Consider the following 20,299-nt stretch of genomic DNA (forward strand, 5'->3'; position numbering starts at 1 on the left):
TATACCAGGAGGGGGAACTCCCATTGGTCCGCGCCCGGCGTAGCCTCGAAACCGGGGGGCTGCCACGCACCGTAGACGGCGCGAAACTCGGTCACGAGCAAGGAGGTTTAAATAAAACTTGCTGGAGTGGAGGGGACGCCCCTGAGCTGAAGCCGCGCGCCGCCATCTTGCCATAGGCAGAAAGCGCGCCTTCCGCCGCGGCAGCCGCATTGCTTAATCAGCGTGGTGGCGTACGGGCGTTGTAATAGTCGCATAGTGCGTTGCGTACGGCTGCACAAGTCGAGCGAGAAAGGACGATGGCATTACGTTTCACTTGCAAGTTGCACATGTTAAGCTTCATGAAAATTTATTTGCCTGTCGCAACACATGCTGACAGCTCGCAATCTGTCTGCAATTTCACATCTGACGTTCATTGTTTTTTTCAAGCACGCTTCCTAAGGACCCAAATGTGCGAAGCACATGGGACCGGGCTACTCGGTGAGAAGGCTGCAAACCAAAAGACGGGGATCACATATGTTCTAAGCACTTCACACCGGGTTGTTTCGACCGTACCGGGCAGACGATACGGCTGCGACTGGCAAGTTGTCCGACCGTGTTTGACGCATTTCCAATGCACCTGCAAAAGCCGATGAGTACACATTCTTGTTGATATCGCCGGTGCGGAGCGCGAATGGGAAAAGAACGCACTGATTGCTATTCGCGGAAAATAAATCGATGACTCCCTAGATTTCGTCATCGGTTGCTGTGGTGTCTTAAAAGGGTTGCTCGCAACTCCGAGGTGTTAAGTAGCGTCGTTTGGGCAGTATACGTGCAGCTGTTTTGTTTTACATTTGTGCCTTTTCTGTTCTTATATTTGTAATTGCTTTCGGCAATGCAGCGAGTAAAGCTAGCTGCAGTATTTTTAAATTGTGCAATTCTCGTTCCAGCTGAAAAGAAAGCTGCTACCAGCGAGGCCCCGGAGTACTCCAGCTGACAGAGGTGTAGAAGTTGACAAAGTTGTTGAAGATCTGGCACGTGCATCACCTACAAAGCAGCATTACAAAGACATGCTCCGTGTTTCTCAAGATGGGATAACACAGCTTAAGAAGAAATCTAACCCGCCTTTTTCATTTTCCTGTGCTGCCCTCTGCCGCGCGCGGCTGGAAACTTTTTGGTAGGGTGCTGGGGCTTTCGCCGGTTGATTTGTGAACCTGCGCCCGTGTTAAGTGCGCATCGGTTGTGCGTTTCGTGGAACGCGAATAATTATTAATGGCTTCTGGGGGGCAGCATGTCGTTCCTGGAAGCCATGTAGCACTCACCAACTATATACATGTAGGGTGAGCAGGCCTGAGTGTGCTGTTTTGCTTACAGTGCGGCCGATAAAGGCACGCTGAGTTCCCTGCTTTGGAGTTTGTTGGTGCTAACTCCTGCACTTGCACCTCGCCTTTTTGTAATTTTTTCTACACATTCTTTAGAAATTTCACATAAATAAGATGTTTTCGAGTGCGCAGCCTTCCGCGTCGGATTTAGCAAAGCGATGCACTTGTTTACATCGGCATCTACAGCCACAGATCGTTGTTAGCGTCAAAAAATAGGGGAAAGGTGCATATATGAAAAGGCGCTGGTATGAAAGAATGTCAAAACGTAGAATAAAACACACATATCTGCTCATATGAGCCGCATTGTTCCATCGTGAGACGAGTCGATCAGTATGAGCGGCTGAGTCACTTAAACAATGGCGGCTGTGATCCAGTTACAAATATTGGGCTGTTAATTTATTACTGATTCTCGATTTTCTTTAACTTCCCGATAGTTCGTTTGCACGTATCATAAAGCATCATTAGAGCAAACTGTGCTCGCATAAGCGCTCATTTACAGGCCGTGTTGTTCTCCTCCAAAAACGCGGATGCCATCGCTGACACCGTTGGTATATAACTGAGCGAAGCGGCTGTTTATGCTGCTGTGTCGAATGTACCGTCTTTTGTTTCGGGTTTGACGCAGAGATAAAGAGTACATCTCAGGAATTAAGAAATGTGTCAGCATGCCAACACGTAAAAACCCACCCATCTACGTTGCGAATACGACCGGCAGCCTACGGGAACGGTGACGTACAGATGTTGGCACAGGCGTTGGGCACAGCGCTGTGTCCCCGCTTGCAGCTTATTGTGTACGCGGTGATCGAAGCGAAGGGTAGTTTATTTCAAATCGCTAAGGCTAAAATTGGACTATAAAAGCAGTTTCCTTCATTATAACTTGCTTACTTTTCAGTACCGGTCCGCCGGTAGCGGGTGTGCGAACTCGACGGCGCCAGGCCTAATTAACCTTCGCTGAACAGGATCAATTAACATTGGCTCAAACTTATGTGCACGGATTCTTGTGCATTTCAACTTTGTAGGCATGTCTTGACTCACTTTGAGCGCGATTATTTATATATACTAACGAAGCCGTTGCGGCTATCGCGTTATCGGTTCGACGGCTGATCGCGCGGGGTTCGGTCGAATTAATGATGGTCGGCACGCTGATTTTATCGGTGCCGTCGACAAGAAAGGCCGTCGCGCAGTACGACAACTCGCGCTCGTCGGTTACGTCTTGTAGGCCTGGTATGATAAAATGGTCTTAGCGACACAGTGCTGAATGGTCGGCCAATCGTAGGCGTCCGCGTCTTGTCGGTCTCGTATCGACTCAGTGTGACCGCGCCTTGAACGAGTACGTGAAGTCGGGCACACGCTGCCACTACCAGCAAGCGAGGACCGACGCTGCAAGAAGTCTTCGTCAGCAACGTGTTTTTAAGTGTCGTCCAAGTGTAACGCAGGGGTTTATCGATAAATTTACTATTACAGCCATCAATGCAAGGCGACAACTACGTGGTTCCCTGTGCAGTCTAGACGAAGCCCTCACCGCTTTCTCTTAAAAGTGGAGTTACAGACTTACGCTACGCACGTTTTCGGTACCGCACCGACGTCGAGCTACCAATCAAGTTTCAACGAGGTACACAGCACGAGTTTGCACTTGCAGTAGCGCGCGTGCGAGCGCATGTTTTCTTTCTTTTTTTTTTTTTTTTTCAGGGGACGTTTCCCCTAGACGGGGCCGCACGGCCGCGCGCGCGACCCTTCCAAAACGTTATGCGACTAATCCGCCAGGGCAGGGCGCATGCGCCGTAGCGCCGTGAAAAAGGCGGGGATCGACCCAACAAGAACGAGGCTTCTCAAGAGATAATCAAAAGCTCATGTCTGAGGAGGGCATGGGGTGTTCACTGCAGCAACTCCTCAACAGGAGAGGAAAAGACCAGAAAGGAACGTACCCATCTGAGCTGCGTGCATTTGCGTTAACGTTGCGCTTCTTTTTAACACGAAAGTGTTTTATGCCGGGGTCCACCAAGACTTCACTGACGTATTTCCGTCACGGAAATACGTCACACGAACATAATACAAAGAAAGAAACCAGAAGAAAAAGTTCCACAAACATGCAAAATTTGGAAATCGAACCCACGACCTCTCGGTCCGCGACGATAGATCGCCGAGCGTTTAACCCATTGCGCCACAAACGCATTTGCAGAGAGCTACACAGACGCGCCTTATATATCTAACACTCCTCCGTGTACCCGTGCTCTTGCTCGGGGCGGTGCCGCCGCCTACGAGCAGAAAAGAGAAGTACTGCATTATGACACTAACGCGCACCGACAGTGAACGCTTCGGTGGTCTCAGCACTACGACGCCTCGATGCCAGCATTCGAAGGGACGCTGGCATCAAGAAGCACTACCAACGCCACCTAGGTGGCGTTCACCGTACTCAGCACAGCGGAGCGTGGCCTCCGCAATTAGCTCTGAAAATGTTTCTGAAGTTGATCGCGGAGGCTGCAATTACGACGCGCTGTACGCGCTGATTTGACTCGGTGACGATTCAGTTACGTGCTTTGTCTTGCGCGTTGTATTAGTGTGTCAGTTACGTGCTTCGTCTTTCGCGTTGTGCTAGCGTGTGCAGCGTAGTGCAGCTTCCATATGCACGACGGTTGCTCATGGTCATCGACGTTGGTAGTCGTGATGGAGGAGACGTGCCACCAGGCGTCAGCGTGGGTGCATCAACGCCTAAGGGCGCTTTAGCCACAAAACACCAATAGACATTATATATCAATGTGCAATAAACATTACACTACTTCTGTGAAGACACGTTTCACTTTCGTGTTCTATACCGATTCCTATATAAGAGGGATCAACCACATTTTTTCCGTCAGCTTATTAGTATATGCGCGCTCGAAGTTTAATGGAGCACTGCCAGCAGAGCGCACTATACGAGAATGGTACAGTTCCATCAACGGGGATCCTGGCTTCACAGCTCAGTCACTGCCTTTCTTGAAAAATGTGGTTGATCCCTCTTGATCCCTCTCACCATCGAACGCTTCGGTGGTGAGACCACCGAAGCGTTCACTGTCGGTGCGCGTTAGTGTCATAATGCAGTACTTCTCTTTTCTGCTCGTAGGCGGCGGCACCGCCCCGAGCAAGAGCGCGGGTACACGGAGGAGTGTTAGATATATAAGGCGCGTCTGTGTAGCTCTCTGCAAATGCGTTTGTGGCGCAATGGGTTAAACGCTCGGCGATCTATCGTCGCGGACCGAGGAGGTCGTGGGTTCGATTTCCAAATTTCGCATGTTTGTGGAACTTTTTCTTCTGGTTTCTTTCTTTGTATTATGTTCGTGTGACGTATTTCCGTGACGGAAATACGTCACACGAACACGAAGTCTTGGTGGACCCCGGCATAAAACACTTTCGTGTTAAAAGCTTGTCCAATGCCGCACGGAGACTCTATACTGTACTTTGATTATCGATGACATGTCAATCAGGAAACATTTCGAGCTTGTGATCGACAAAGTGGTTGGATATGTGGACTTCCGGACTGGAATGCATGATGACAGTGTGCCCGAATCCAAGAATGAGTGTGCTCGTTGGCTCGAACTTTCGACTTAAGTTGCCAGTTTGGTATATTTTTAATTCATTCATTGGGAGGAGCAGTGAGAGCCGAGCTAACGAAACAGCTTATTGAAAAGGTAACATCAACAGATGTACCGTACGACCCAGGATCTTTGCCAGGTGTTGACAGTTTGGCAATACCATCTAAACAGCACTAATTTCGATTTCTTCACGGGAGGTTTGTCAAAAAATGCGATTTTTGCGAGTGTGCAGACGATTGCGCGTCTTACATAGTTGCAGTACTCAAAGGCGCAAGGAAAGAAAAGGGGTTGAATAAAAGTGGGGGATAAGCCAGCCTAAGGGGCGGGGGGGGGGGGGGATTACAACCCCCCCCCCCCCCCCCCAGTCGGTGCGCCACTGAGATGTACCTTGTGCAGCTTCGTCAACTGCAGTTTACAAGCTACCCGCCGTGGTTGCTTATAGTGGGCGATGGTGCTGGCCTACTACTTAAGCACGAGGTCGCAGGATCAAAACCCGGCCATGGCGGCCGCATTTCAATGCGGGCGAAATGCAAAAAAAAAAAAAAGTGTACTTAGATTTAAGTGTGCGTTAAAGAACCCCAGGTGGTCCAAATTATTCCGGAGTCCCCCACTACGGCGTGCCTAACAATGAGATGGTGGTTTTGGCACGTATAAGCCCATAATTAATTTTCTTTCACTGACATTTGATGGCGCTGCATCAAACATAATTTTGGCCGAGTGGCCGAACTCCACATAAGCATCAGACTCCATCACATTACGAATGAAAGAAACAGGGAAAAGAGTGCCGAAAACGTGAGGTCTACTCTTACGAGGCTCTTACCAGTGATACAGACCCTTCACCGGTGTTCAAGCTTGCCAAAAGAAACAAAATAAAGTTGATTGCATTGTTATCTGCTATTTGACATCTTATTATTGACTACTTCCTCCGTAGTACTCGCCATAACCGTTAAAAACCACGGTGTGGAGGCGCAGTCAGTGCGGCGGGTGCGCTGGGGCTCCCGCTTCTTGCCTATGGCAAGATGGCGCGGCGTGGCTTCACCGCCGCCCATTGGTAGGTATAGGCATGGGTATAGGCGACCTCCGCTCCAGCAGGTTTATTTAAACCTCCTTGGTCACGAGCAGACGATTACCAGTGGCGCTAGTCACTACTCCACATCAAGGTAAAAACACGACGACCAACGCGGAATTTCTTTTTATCGATTCGGCCCATTCGGGCAGACAAGATGGTACCACTTTTTATTGGTAACACTATATTTATAATTCTGAATTAAATTATTTACATTTGTGCACTCGTAATAAACCAGTCGAGAACAACATCGAGATGGTAATAACGGTAATAACCCTATTGTCAAATCCCACTATTTGTCTAGCATTTACCAACAGTTTCTGAAGGCGCCTGCGTTGGGCCGTGTGGTGCGAGTTGTGATTTTGTTGTCAAAGTGTGGGGATAGCTACATTTAAACCATGAGGAAAAAGCGGTCCAAGAATCCACCGAAGAAGATTCATTTAGTTTTCGATGAACGAGAGCGCCGGTGAGTGCAAACCACATCCCATGACCTGGCGAAAAGTTTCACGAAATGTTGCCACTGCATTGCAGAGACTACGCACGTGTTCGCGTTGAAATGTTTGCTGTCATCTCTGCGCCAAACATAGGACGTAGCGATCGCTCTCCTTGGTACAACATGTTCCCGGTTTGCGACCTTGTTCTGTTGCCTCCGACGTGAACCTGCTTGCAGCATTATGTGAAGCTGTCAATACGTCCGCTACGTTTTATTGCGATAGCAATTATATGGACACTCAAAAGCAGATTTCTGCCGTCGGCGTCGCCGTCGCCGTCGCCGTGAGGTTCCGTATGACGTCATTTGGAGATGAAATCGTCGCCGCGCGCCGAACGCTGTATGTGCGAGTGAAAGGGCGCGAGGGGCGCGTCTTTCACGGGGAGTGAACGCACGGCGGAGAACAAACGCGCGTTCTGCGCCGTGCTCGCTTAAGGGCTGCAGAAGTAGGCGTCTCTTTTCTCCTTTACAATCACCATATATGTAGAGCAAACGCGCCTTCTTCGGACGCGCGAGAGGCCGTGGGGGAGGGGGAGGGAAGGGAGGCGACGTTTAGCTGCGGCACCAAGTGCCTATTTATATCAGAGGCTCCAGCAACAGTCACCAACGCCGCACGCATTTTGAGCTAACGCGGGCAAAACGCCGATGGCGTCGACAACAGTTCTGCGTGTTGTTGCTACCAAAGCCGCTCACCTTACTTCGTATGACATTGCTGTGTTGCTATCGCATTCATTGCTTCGCCCTTAGGGCGAAACTGTGACATTTTTTTTAGTTTACGATATGCTCGTCCGATTGGAAACACCGAGTATACGGGTGTCACACGGCATCTCCTTTGATCGCGATCGAATTTCTGGTCGCGATTGACTTCCTTGCTCAATCTACGGAAGGGAGCTAATCGCGGTCGAAATTTTCGATCCAGGGGCCGTATTCTGAAACGTCCGCCTAGGTGAAATCAGCATGCGCGCTGATTGGCTGGTTGAGCAAATTGAATGACGTCGGTCTCAACCACCCAATCAGCTCATCCAATTTTGCTAAAACAGCCAATCCGCGCACGCCTGAAAGCGAAAAAAGAAATTTCGCCTAGGGGGCGAACGTTTCAGAATTTGGCCCCTGATCAAGCTCGATCGGAATAGAAAGTGGCCGTGTGACAGCGGTATTGGAGAAAGTTTGCCCTAGTAGCGCAGGTATTGCTCGACCGTGACAGCTGTCGTCGTACGCAGTACATTACCTTAGCAGTTTTGCTTTTCATTGCCGTCTTCGTCGAACTTTTCTGGCGTATAATAGCACGAAGCTTAAAATCGAAGTCGAGTGCGCTTGATGGTTGTAGCAGTGCGTTGGCACTTCATAACAACACAACTGGACCCGCTTTGCATCACGCATACATACAAATTTTTATGAAAAGAAAGAAAAAAATACTCTTAAATAGACATGATCAAAGACACGCACAGCCATGCAACATTTCTTTAAGAACACTATAAGCACGGGATTTCAAATAGCAAGATATCATATATAGCAGTCGATAAATTTATAAAATCCAACGAATCATTGTTAATGTGTGCGATTGTATCGGGCACAGGTAAGCATTATTTCACATAAACTTCGAATTTCCTCCACAGCTTTTTTTTTTTAGATAAATCTGAGCACATGTTTTATAATCACAATGGCAGCACTATAGTTTAACTTTAAGAGGTGGCTGTAAGATTTTCAGTTGATAAGTAATAGTAAGTATATGAAATGTAAAGTAGCGGGACAAGATATGCCACTGCAGAGATCGCAAACTGTACATGTTGCTTGGCCGTCACGTGATCTGCTCGATCTGTTGTGGCACCTTCTGCAGTAATGTGTTGACTGTGTTTGAGCATTGGGTTTGCTCGTGTCAAGTTTTAAAAAAATGCCGTGACCCCAAGAAGGCCATCTGCTTCTGTGGAATCCCAAATGGCGCCTGGGCCGGTATTTTGTAACGATGCCTTTCCGGGGATGCTAATGCCTTTTCGCGCTTTTCGCTCTTGGTCAGTGGTCAGAGCGGCGGTCCGCTCATGTTATCAACGAGATCAGCCCGCCGTGAGTGGTGGATGATAAGCCTAGTATAGAATAAAGCATAATGCATCGCTACAAAATACCGGCCTTGGTCTGTCTCCGTAGTACAGACACACTGCAACCTACATGAGAGAGGTGGCACTATCTGTTAGTAGGTGTAGAGGAGCCAACGTGTGTACCCCGCCACCTGTACATCACAGCTTACCTGACCTTTAGACGGGCATCGTGAGAGAGTTGTCTTGAATCCGGTCAGTCTGTCGACTTCCTCGTGATGTGCATAGTCGGTGCTGACTGTCCCTTGCCCTTTTGCAGTGAATTCTTGACTGGCTTCCAAAAGCGCAAGAAAGAGCGTCAAAAGAAGGCGCAGGAGAAAATCAAGCAGCAGGCCCAAGAAGAAAAGCGACGCCTGAAGGCCGAGGTGAAACTCACTCAACTACCGTGGCTATGGCATTGCGCTGCTGGGGTCAAGGTCGTGGGTTTTGATCCTGGCCCCATGGGGACAGAATGTGGAAAAATGCTTCTGCATTGGGTGCACATTAAAGGGAGACTGAATCAGTTTAGGTTGATAAAGTATTCTTGAAGAATGCTACTTTTATTGATTTTACAGTAATAGGTTGATTATTAGAACAGAAAAAGCAGTGAAAGCTTTATTTTTAAATTTCATGTGGAAACCACAGGGCCACTGTCAGTGTGGTGTCATAGATTGTGGAGTATTTTTCTTTTTATTTCGGCCATTATAGTTCAGTAAATGTTCTCGAAACTTGCCAAGTTCAGTCTTTGGCGCATTTTTAGAACACAATGTAGTCCATTTTTACTGAAACAACATGACTAGGCTCACGCAGATGACGTCAGAAATCTGTGATGCCGTGGCGAGCTGGTGCAGGAATTGCAAGGCAGTGTTGCCACCTGGGTTTGATTGTTGCATCTTTTCTAGCTTACCAAGCACCTTCTTGAAATTAGTGTAGGGCTAGAAGGGTGATTCATTACCACAGCTCAAGTCACTTTTGTTTTTGGTTTCCCTTTAAAGAGTGGGCAGAATTAATTCACGGCCCCCCACTTTGGCATGCCTCATAACCACCTTGTGCTTTTGGCACCTAAGCCCCATAAGGGTTTTATTTTTGGGTATTACTTGGGGAATATTGTCAGCTGTACTTGTTGGTGAGAGGTCGTACTGGAAGACAACAGTGCGTGTTGGTTGATGGTGTCTAAAGTGAAAGCTTTACCGCACTGTCGGCTCCAATTTCTGTATTCAAATACACGGGAAATGCAGAAACACTCTCGTTAGGCCACCACTCGACTGACTTGAGTGACGGTTGTTGCATCATGGCAAACATCTGTTTAAAACCACCGGCTTACGTATCACGGCAGCCTAACGGCGGAAAAATCGAAGAATTTCCTTCGCATACGTTGGCCAACAAACCCAGACTCTCCCCGTACTGTCCACCAGTGGAAGAAACTGCCAAATGCAGTTGTTACAGCAGCTCGTGATGCTTTCCCCACAGTGCGTCTTACAATATTGTGTCGGCGACAGATGCTCCTCTGCTTGCAGCGAAGTATAGGCCTGTAATTTCATCATTCTGTAAATTACAGGCTAACTTGTGCAGTAGATCTGAACAGTGGTGCTGATAGGTTTGTGTTTATGAGTGCCTATGATATTCTTGTTAAATATGTTGCAAAATTGCATAACTTCCATTTTTACAAAAGAAGGTTGAGGGGGGGGGGGAGGATCTTGTGCCACAAAACTTGTTTGGTAACTCGTGATATGTATGACTTTTTTTTTCCCCGATCTATCTTATTGCACATCATTGCACCATCAATATCGTACAACATACATACATACATACATACATACATACATACATACATACATACATAGATACATACATACATACATACATACATACAGACAGACACACACACACACACACGAACGAGGCGGGGGGGGGGATTTATTCTATTGTTAATTTTTTTATTACGATAGCAATTATATGGACACTCGAAAGCATATTTCTGCCGTCGCCGTCGCCGTGAGGTTCCGTATGACGTCAATGGAGATGAAATCGTCGCCGCGCGCCGAACGCTGTATGTGCGAGTGAAAGGGCGCAAGGGGCGCGCGCTTTCACGGGGAGTGAACGCACGGCGCAGAACAAACGCACGTTCTGCGCCGTGCTCGCTTAAGGGCTGCAGATGTAGGCGTCTCTTTCCTAGGGGGAGGGAAGGGAGGCGACGTTTAGCTGCGGCACCAAGTGCCTATTTATATCAGAGGCTCCGGCAACAGTCACCAACGCCGCACGCATTTTGAGCGAACGCGGGCAAAACGCCGACGGCGTCGACAACAGTTCTGCGTGTTGCCGGTGCTGCTGCATGTCCAAGTTTATACAGCTGATAAAGCTAATATCATTACTCCGTATAGCTCTCTACAAATTTGCTATCGCAATTGATGCTTCGCCTTTCAGGTGAAACTGCGACAATTTTTTAAATCAACCGTGCCATATAGCTCATTTCTACTTCTTGAGCAAGATTACTCTGAGACAGGCAACATTTGCACGAAAAATCGAAGTGAATATTTGACTAATTAACAATGTTTTGTTAATGAACTTTTAGACTAATTACTTTATAGCACATATTGTCACGTAGTAGTGACGGTAGAGAAAACAGTCACAAAACTGTGTATGACGAAACTGGTTGTTTATTGGGCGAACCTGTGCCCACAAAAGCAAGCTACACTCAAAGCACAACGATAGCGGCGAACACAGTCGGCGATCGTAGAAAATCTGATCAGCGGCAAAACGCGTCGGCTTTTATACCTGAGTCATCGAAGGTTCCAGATTAATCCCTGATGCCCGCGTGTCTTCCAGAAAGTTCTAGACAATTCGCGTCGCTCATACAATCAGATTACATGGGCGTCGGTGACCACAGACGACGGATAGAAGCATTGATAACGTCCGAGAAGCTTCCAATGCAGGCGCGTCCTGCGCCGAGCGATAACGTTTAACATTTGTCAGCCAATGTTGAAAGCGGCTACCGGTGAAAGATAAACATGTGTACGTGTCAATACCCTCCCCTTAAAAAGCATCGTCCCGATGCTACAAACAAACACGAAAGCGAAAACAAAACCATGTGTAATAAACAAAATAACAAAAAACAATAACAAAGTAACAAAGTACCTAAGTTTGTCAGCGGGCGTAGAAAGGCTTAAGACGCACCACGTGGATGACTTCAGGTCGTGCCCGGCGCCGCTGTGATTGCGAAATGCCGTCTGGCACGACCTCATAGTCCAGTGCGCCAATACGTCGGGTGATCTTATATGGTCCGAAATAGCGACGTAACAGCTTCTCGCTAAGTCCTCGTCGGTGTATCGGAGTCCAGACCCAAACACGGTCACCGGGCTGGTACTCGACGTAGCGTCGTCGAAGGTTGTAGTGTCGGCTGTCGGTCCTCTGCTGGTTCTTGATGCGCAGGCGGGCGAGCTGTCGACCTTCTTCGGCACGCTGCAAATAGGCGGCAACGTCGAGATTTTCTTCGTCGGTGACGTCCGGTAGCATGGCGTCAAGCGTCGTTGCCGGGTTCCTTCCGTAGACCAGGTTGAACGGCGCCATGTGCGTCGTTTCTTGCACGGCCGTGTTGTATGCGAAGGTCACGTACGGAAGGATGGCATCCCACGTCTTGTGTTCGACGTCGACGTACATTGCCAGCATGTCGGCGATGGTCTTATTTAGGCGCTCGGTGAGGCCATTCGTCTGCGGGTGGTAGGCGGTGGTCCGGCGATGGCTTGTGTGGCTGTATCGCAGGATGGCTTGAGTTAGTTCTGCCGTAAAGGCAGTACCTCTGTCGGTGATGAGGACTTCTGGGGCACCGTGACGCAGGAGGATGTTCTCAACGAAGAATCGGGCTACCTCGGCAGCACTGCCTTTGGGCAAGGCTTTTGTTTCGGCGTAGCGGGTGAGGTAGTCCGTAGCTACGACGATCCATTTATTCCCGGACGTCGACGTCGGAAAAGGCCCCAGTAAGTCCATCCCAATCTGCTGGAACGGTCGGCGAGGTGGCTCGATCGGCTGTAGAAGTCCGGCTGGCCTTGTCGGCGGTGTTTTGCGTCGCTGACAGTCTCGGCATGTCCTTACGTAATGGGCGACGTCGGCAGAGAGGCGAGGCCAGTAGTATTTTTCTTGTATCCTTGCGAGCGTGCGGGAAAAACCGAGGTGTCTAGCCGTTGGGTCGTCATGGAGAGCTTGCAGAACCTCTGGACGCAATGCTGAGGGTACCACGAGGAGGTAGTTGGCTCGGAGAGGCGAGAAGTTCTTCTTTAGGAGAATGTCGTTTTGCAAGAAAAACGACGCCAATCCTCGCCTGAACACCTTCGGCACAGTGACGGTCTTGCCTTCCAGGTAATCTACAAGGTTCCTTAGTTCCGGGTCGGCTCGCTGTTCGGCGAATTCGTCGGCACTGATGGGTCCCAAGAAAGTGTCGTCATCCTGGTCATCCTGTGGCGGCGGTTCGACGGGGGCGCGAGACAAGCAGTCGGCGTCAGAGTGCTTTCGCCCAGACTTGTAAACGACGGTGATGTCGAATTCTTGAAGTCTCAGACTCCATCGTGCGAGGCGACCTGAAGGATCCTTCAAGTTAGCTAGCCAACACAAGGCGTGGTGGTCGCTCACAACTTTAAAGGGCCTGCCATAGAGGTAGGGGCGAAACTTTGATGTAGCCCAGATGATGGCGAGGCACTCCTTTTCTGTTGTGGAATAATTTGCTTCCGCCTTCGATAGCGACCGGCTAGCGTAACTTACAACCCTTTCTAGTCCATCAGTCCTCTGCACAAGCACGGCGCCGAGTCCTACGCCGCTTGCGTCGGTGTGGACTTCGGTATCGGCATTTTCGTCGAAATGCGTAAGGATGGGCGGCGATTGTAGGCGTCGCTTCAGTTCTTCAAATGCTTCGATTTGCGGCATCTCCCACTTGAACTCGACGTCGGCCTTCGTGAGGTACGTCAGTGGCTCGGCGATCCGTGAAAAATCCTTGACGAAGCGCCTGTAATAGGCGCACAGTCCCAGAAATCTACGCACTGCCTTCTTGTCAGCGGGCAGAGGAAAGTTGGAGATGGCCGCAGTTTTCTGAGGGTCGGGGCGCACTCCAGACTTGTTGATGACGTGGCCCAAAAACAAGAGCTCCTCATATGCGAAGCGGCACTTTTCTGGCTTTAACGTGAGTCCGGAGGTTTTGATTGCTTGAAGAACTGTTTCAAGGCGCCGCAGGTGTTCTTCGAAGCTTGAGGCAAACACAACGACGTCGTCCAAATAGACGAGGCAAGTCTGCCACTTCAAGCCTGCCAGTACTGTATCCATGACGCGTTGGAAAGTCGCAGGTGCCGAGCAAAGACCAAACGGCATGACCTTGAACTCGAACAGTCCGTCTGGTGTTATAAAGGCCGTCTTCTCCCGGTCCCTCTTGTCGACTTCGATTTGCCAGTAGCCGGTTTTAAGGTCCATCGACCAAAAATACTTTGCGTTGTATAGTCGATCCAAGGCGTCGTCAATCCGTGGAAGGGGGTATACGTCCTTCTTCGTGACCTTGTTGAGGCGACGATAATCGACGCAGAAACGTAGGGTTCCATCCTTCTTCTTCACTAACACCACGGGGGACGCCCATGGACTCTTGGACTGCTGGATGATGTCGTCGCGTAGCATTTCGTCGACTTGTTGCCTTATGGCCTCGCGTTCGCGTGCCGAAACTCGGTACGGGCTCTGACGCAGTGGGCGGACATTTTCGTCGGTTATGATTCGGTGCTTGGCGACAGGGGTTTGTCGAACTTTTGACGACGACGAGAAGCAATCCTTGTATTGCAGGAGCAGAGCTTTTAGTTGTTCTTTCTTATGCCTGGGAAGGTTCTGATAACGTTGAAAGTTGCTTCAGGTATTATAGTCGTCGTTGCGGGTGCACTGGAATCCGTGAAGGCGAAAGCACTGCTGGCTTGTACTATTTCGTCGATGTAGGCAACCGTGGTGCCTTTGTTAATGTGCTTGTATTCGGGGCTGAAGTTCGTGAGCATCACCGTTTCTTTCCCTGCACGTAGTTCAGCTATGCCTCTAGCGACGCAAATTTCACGGTCGAGCAGTAAGTGATGATCGCCCTCGATGACGCCCTCCATGTCTGCAGGCACTTCGGTACCGACGGAAATCATTACGCTGGAGTGAGGCGGAACGGTGACTTGTTCTTCAAGCACATTCAAGGCATGGTAACTGATGCATGTATCCGGCGGTATCGCTTTGTGTGTTGAAAGCGTTATCGACTTGGACCTTAAGTCGATGACTGCACCATGTTGGTGTAGAAAGTCCATGCCTAGGATGACGTCTCTGGAGCAGTGCTGCAGGATTACGAAGCTCGCCGGGTAAGTGCGGTTGTTTACCGTGACTCGCGCTGTGCAGATTCCAGTCGGCGTTATTAGGTGGCCTCCCGCTGTCCGTATATCGGGTCCTTGCCAGGCCGTCTGCACCTTCTTTAACTTGGCGGCGAAGGCGCCACTGAAAACTGAATAGTCGGCGCCAGTGTCGACGAGAGCGGTGACGTTATGACCATCGATGAGCACGTCTAGATCGGTAGACCGGCGTCTGGCGTTGCGGTTAATTCGTGGCGTCGGATCACGGCTGCGTCGGCTTGCTCTGCTGCTGCTACGTCGCGTCGGAAGGTCTTCGTTCGGCGGCGATGTGCTGTCAAGGCTGTTGCTAGGCGGCGTGCTGATATCTCGTCGTGATGATTCGCGAATCGTCGTCGGCGGCGGCGGCGGAGGATCTTCGGCATTGCGTCGTACAGCAACCGCACCTCCATCGGTTGCTGCTTTTAGTTTCCCGGGTATGGGCTGGGAGATCGGCCCCGGGTTGGGCCGGCATACAGGCGGCGATGCGGCGAGATGTAGCGGCCTGGTGACGGCGATCGTGAGGGCCGTCGTGGTTGCCACTGGGCTCCGGCAAGGTAGTCGGCGATGTCACGTGGTCGCTCGCCAAGCTGTGGACGTGGCGCGTTGACGGCGAACCCTCGTAGGCCCATCTCGCGGTATGGGCATCGGCGGTAGACATGGCCGGCTTCCCCGCAGTGATAGCAGAGCGGGCGGTGGTCGGGGGCGCGCCAAATGTCTGTCTTCCGCTGGGAGCTGCGCTGGGCGACGGGCGGGCGTGCTGGCGGCGGCGGCGGTGGACGACGGAACTGCGGCGTTACGGGGCCCTGGCGCGAGTGCGGAGGGGGGCCTTGACGACGGGCGACGGCGGCGTAGGTCATCGCTTGCGGCTGTGGTTGAGGCGATACCGGAACTTCTGGCACTTCTAGTGATCGCTGAACCTCTTCTTTAACTATGTCAGCGATTGAAGTCACCTGAGGATGCGATCTTGGGAATAATTTCTGTAGTTCTTCCCGTACAACCGCTCTGATCGTCTCGTGCAGGTCGTCGGCGCCTAGAGCTTGAGCTTCGGCGTAGTTTTATCAGTGCACGGCGGTTGTATTGCCTGGCTCGCATTTCAAGGGTCTTCTCGATGGTTGTGGCCTCCGAAACAAATTCTGCCACAGTCTTGGGCGGGTTGCGCATCAATCCAGTGAATAGATGCTCTTTGACGCCCGGCATCAAGAACCGAACTTTCTTTTCCTCTGACATATCGGGGTCGGCGTGGCGGAAGAGGCGAGTCATCTCCTCCGTGAAGATTGCGATGTTCTCGTTCGGCAATTGCACTCTGGTTTCTAATAAAACTTCGGCCCTTTCTTTTCGCACGACATTCGTGAAAGTCCTCATGAAGTTCTCACGAAATAGGTCCCACGTCACCAGGGTGGTCTCTCTGTTCTCAAACCAGGTCCGAGCAGCATCATCTAATGAAAAATACACATGGCGCAGCTTGTCGTCGTCGCTCCATTTGTTGAACGTCGCGGTCCTCTCGTATGTCTCCAGCCAGGTTTCAGGGTCTTCAGCCGATGATCCACGAAAAGTCGGTGGCTCCCGAGGTTGCTGCAGCAGGATGGGGGACGCTGGGGCTGCCATTTTGGTCGTTGACTTGGCCTTGATTGCAGTGGTCTTTTCGGGAAGAAGTCCGAACTCCGGCACAAGTCCTTGCTGCCTACGGCTAGCTCGCTGGTCCTTGGCGACGTTGGTCTCGTTCTCCGGTTTCGGGCTTGGGTCGCGGCTTTGCGGGGGCGTTCGGTGCATGAACGAACTAGCACCTCCGCCAGATGTCACGTAGTAGTGACGGTAGAGAAAACAGTCACAAAACTGTGTATGACGAAACTGGTTGTTTATTGGGCGAACCTGTGCCCACAAAAGCAAGCTACACTCAAAGCACAATGATAGCGGCGAACACAGTCGGCGATCGTCGAAAATCTGATCAGCGGCGAAACGCGTCGGCTTTTATACCTGAGTCATCGAAGGTTCCAGATTAATCCCTGATGCCCGCGTGTCTTCCAGAAAGTTCTAGACAATTTGCGTCGCTCATACAATCAGATTACATGGGCGTCGGTGACCACAGACGACGGATAGAAGCATTGATAACGTCCGAGAAGCTTCCAATGCAGGCGCGTCCTGCGCCGAGCGATAACGTTTAACATTTGTCAGCCAATGTTGAAAGCGGCTACCGGTGAAAGATAAACATGTGTACGTGTCAATATTGTAATTTACGAGTTGCAGCTGGCAACTTCTAAAGTCATATGCACATAAAGCAAATCCGCCTTTTTCACGGCCCGACTGCGCATGGCGGATTAGTCGCGAAACGTTTTGGAAGGGTCCCGCGGCGCTGCCGTGCGGCCCCATCTGGGGGAAACGTCCCCCGAAAAAAAAAAAAAAAAAAAGCGCTCGGACGCGCGCTACTGACAATTCGTGCCGTGTACCGCGTTGAAACTCCACTGGTAGCTCGACGTCAGTGGAGTACTAAAAGTGTGCGTAGCGTAAAACTGGCTTTGGTACTGCGACGGGCTTTCTTGTTGACGGCACCGAGAAAAATCACCGTGCCTATACCATCGTTCGACTGAAACCTGCGCGATAGGCCGTCGAACCGATAACGCGATAGCCGCAACGCCTTTGTTGGTATATATAAATAATCACGCTCAAAGTGAGTCAAAACATGCCTACGAAGTTGAAAGGTAGAAATGCGCAAGGCTTCGACCCTCTCAAGCCGTGCACATGAAGTTTGAGCCAATGTTGATTTCAGCGAAGCTTAGGCCTGGCTACGTCGAGTTCGTGCACCCGATACCGGCGGACCTGTACTGAAAAGTAAGCAAGTTAGGACGAAGGAAACTGCTTTTATAGTTCAGTTCTGGCCTTAGCGATTTGAAATAAACCACTCTTCGCTTCGCACGGCGCGTACACAATAATCTGCAAGCGGCGACACAACGCTGTGCCCAACGGCTGTGCCAACATCTGTAGGTCACCATTCCCGTAGGCTGCCGCTTGTATTCGCAACGTAGATGGGTCGGTTTGTACGTGTTGGTATGATCACGCATTTCTTAATTCCTGAGATATACTGTTTATCTCTGCGTCAAACGCGAAACAAGAGACGTACGGTACATGCGGTACAGCACTATAAGCAGCCGTCTTGCTCAGTTATATACCAACGGTGTCAGCGATGGCATCCGCGTTCTTGCGGGAGAACAACACGGCCTTTAAATGAGCGCTTATGTGAGCACATTTTTCTCTAATAATGCTTTATGACACGCGATGATGAAGTTAAAGAAAAGCGAGAAGCAGTAATAAATTAACAGCCGATATTTGTAACTGGATCACAGTCGCCGTTGAGTAGCTCAGGCGCTCATACTGACTCGTCTCACGGTGGAATAACGTGGCTCATATGAGCAGGTATGTATGTTTTATTCGACGTTTCAACTTTTTTTTTCATATCAGCGATGCACCTTTTCCCAATGTTTGACGCAACAACGATCTGTGGCTGTAGATGTCGATGTAAACAAGCGCACCGCTTTGCTAAATCTGACGCGGAAGGCTGCGCGGTCAAAAACTTCTTATTTATGCAAAATGTCTAAATAATATGCAAAAAGAATTGAAAGAAAAGCGAGGTGCAAGTGCAGGAGTCGGCAACAACAAACTCCAAAGCAGCCGCGCCGGCAGAGGGAACTCAGCGTGCCTTTATCGGCCGCACTGTAAGCAAAACAGCACACTCAGGCCTGCTCACCCTACATGTATATAGTGGGTGAGTGCTACATGGCTTGGAACGACATGCTGCCCCGCAGAAGCCATTAATAATTATTCACGATTCACGAAATGCACAACCGATACGCACTCAACAAGGGCGCAGGTTCACAAATCAACCGGCGAAAGCCCCGGCACCCTACCAAAACGTTTCGGGTGGCATGCGGCAGAGGGCAGCACAGGAAAATGAAAAAGGCGGATTCTGAGGAGGACACCAGATTCGAGATATGCATTGGCATAGTTTACGACTAAATGCATTAGTGTCCCAGTAATTTTCTAGCTTCAATGCATAAACCGGAATTTAGTTAAAAAAGTAAATGGAGCAACAGTGCATTTTTACCCCAAGTTTGTGTGCACTTATCTCAAAGCTGGTGCTAGTTGCACCATTCATTTCAACTGGATGTGCCTTGTGAAATTATTCCATTATACATATTCATTCATGGTGTGTGTAATGTAGGCCGTTTCGAGTAATCTAGTTCAATTAGTAGGTTTCTGCTGTATGCCACAGGTGATTTATAAAAATTCTGTTAATGTTAAAATAACACGCTCAGTATATGCCTGTGTATATGTATTTATGTTTGGAAAAAAAACAAAAACCTTTGGAACAATACCCTGCAGGGCGAATGTGAATCGTGAAATAATTAAATCAACACTGATAAATTTTAGTGACTGCAGAAAGCAGAATTTTCTTTTAGGACCTCTATTTTTTTGCAAGAGTGGTTGAAAATCGGTCTGTAAAAAAAAATTAAAATAGAACCACCAAGTTCACAAATTTCCAACTACACACCAAAAACAGGTGTTGTAAACTGCATCTGTTTGTTAGAGCATCTCAAGTGGAGAACTGTGATGCACAAATTTAGAGCTTACATCAAAGCTATAATGTTTACGAGGGTATTGAAAAAGTCCTACTCATAACGTAGTGGTACATTCGAGGGTGGTGTGCAATAACGAATTTAGCCTGCTTTAAATGTCTCTGTATGCTGAATTGTGATACCATTGTTTATTGAGGAGTTACAATGCTGTAAACTGAATTTCTTTAACATTCTTTTTTTTTAAATTCTGATAACCTAAATAAAAAGAATCTTCCTATATTAAGTAAGTTTCAACTTTTTCTCCTAAATACAACAAACCTCCTCATAGCTGGTGCAGTGGTTGTCATGGAAAACAATTTTTAAAATGTGCTTTTTATATTCATTAAATTTTAAGGAAGGGGTGATTTGATGAGATTTGGGCAGCACTGTGTACTCGTTATCTCGTCGGGTTTTTGTACACTGATGATTCGCCATTGTGACTGTATTCGGTGTATTCGGTAGATCTGTTTAGTGTCCCAGAACAGGACACAGACTGTGATATAAGCTTCAAATTAATTATAACGACCTGTGAATCCTTAATGTCTACCTAAATTTAAGTACATTAGCGTTCTTCCATTCTGCTCCTATTGGAATAGCTGCAACTGCAGCAGTGTGGATTTGAACGGGCTATCCTGTGCTTGGTAGCAGAATGGCCATGGCCACTGCAGTATGTGTGTCTGTTTCAGATTGATGGGGTTTAATGTTCTAGTGCAAGACCTGTGGCCTGCACCACGGTGGACCAGCTGGTGTTTTAGGTGCAGGAACA

At 49.3% G+C, this 20,299-nt stretch overlaps 1 protein-coding gene across 1 annotated transcript in view; it reads left to right on the forward strand.

Annotated features, from left to right (window-relative positions):
- Window positions 1-6,286: 6,286 nt before the first annotated feature.
- Window positions 6,287-20,299, forward strand: part of LOC119453901 (nucleolar protein 12) — a 29,712-nt gene continuing 15,699 nt past the window's right edge. The window contains exons 1-2 of the mRNA XM_037715949.2: window positions 6,287-6,456; window positions 8,830-8,935. Coding sequence (XP_037571877.1) covers window positions 6,389-6,456; window positions 8,830-8,935 — 174 coding nt within the window. The 5' untranslated portion in view covers window positions 6,287-6,388. The remainder of the gene's footprint in view (window positions 6,457-8,829; window positions 8,936-20,299) is intronic.

The sequence above is a fragment of the Dermacentor silvarum genome, chromosome 5, assembly GCF_013339745.2.
Source record: "Dermacentor silvarum isolate Dsil-2018 chromosome 5, BIME_Dsil_1.4, whole genome shotgun sequence".
Lineage (NCBI taxonomy): Eukaryota > Metazoa > Arthropoda > Arachnida > Ixodida > Ixodidae > Dermacentor > Dermacentor silvarum.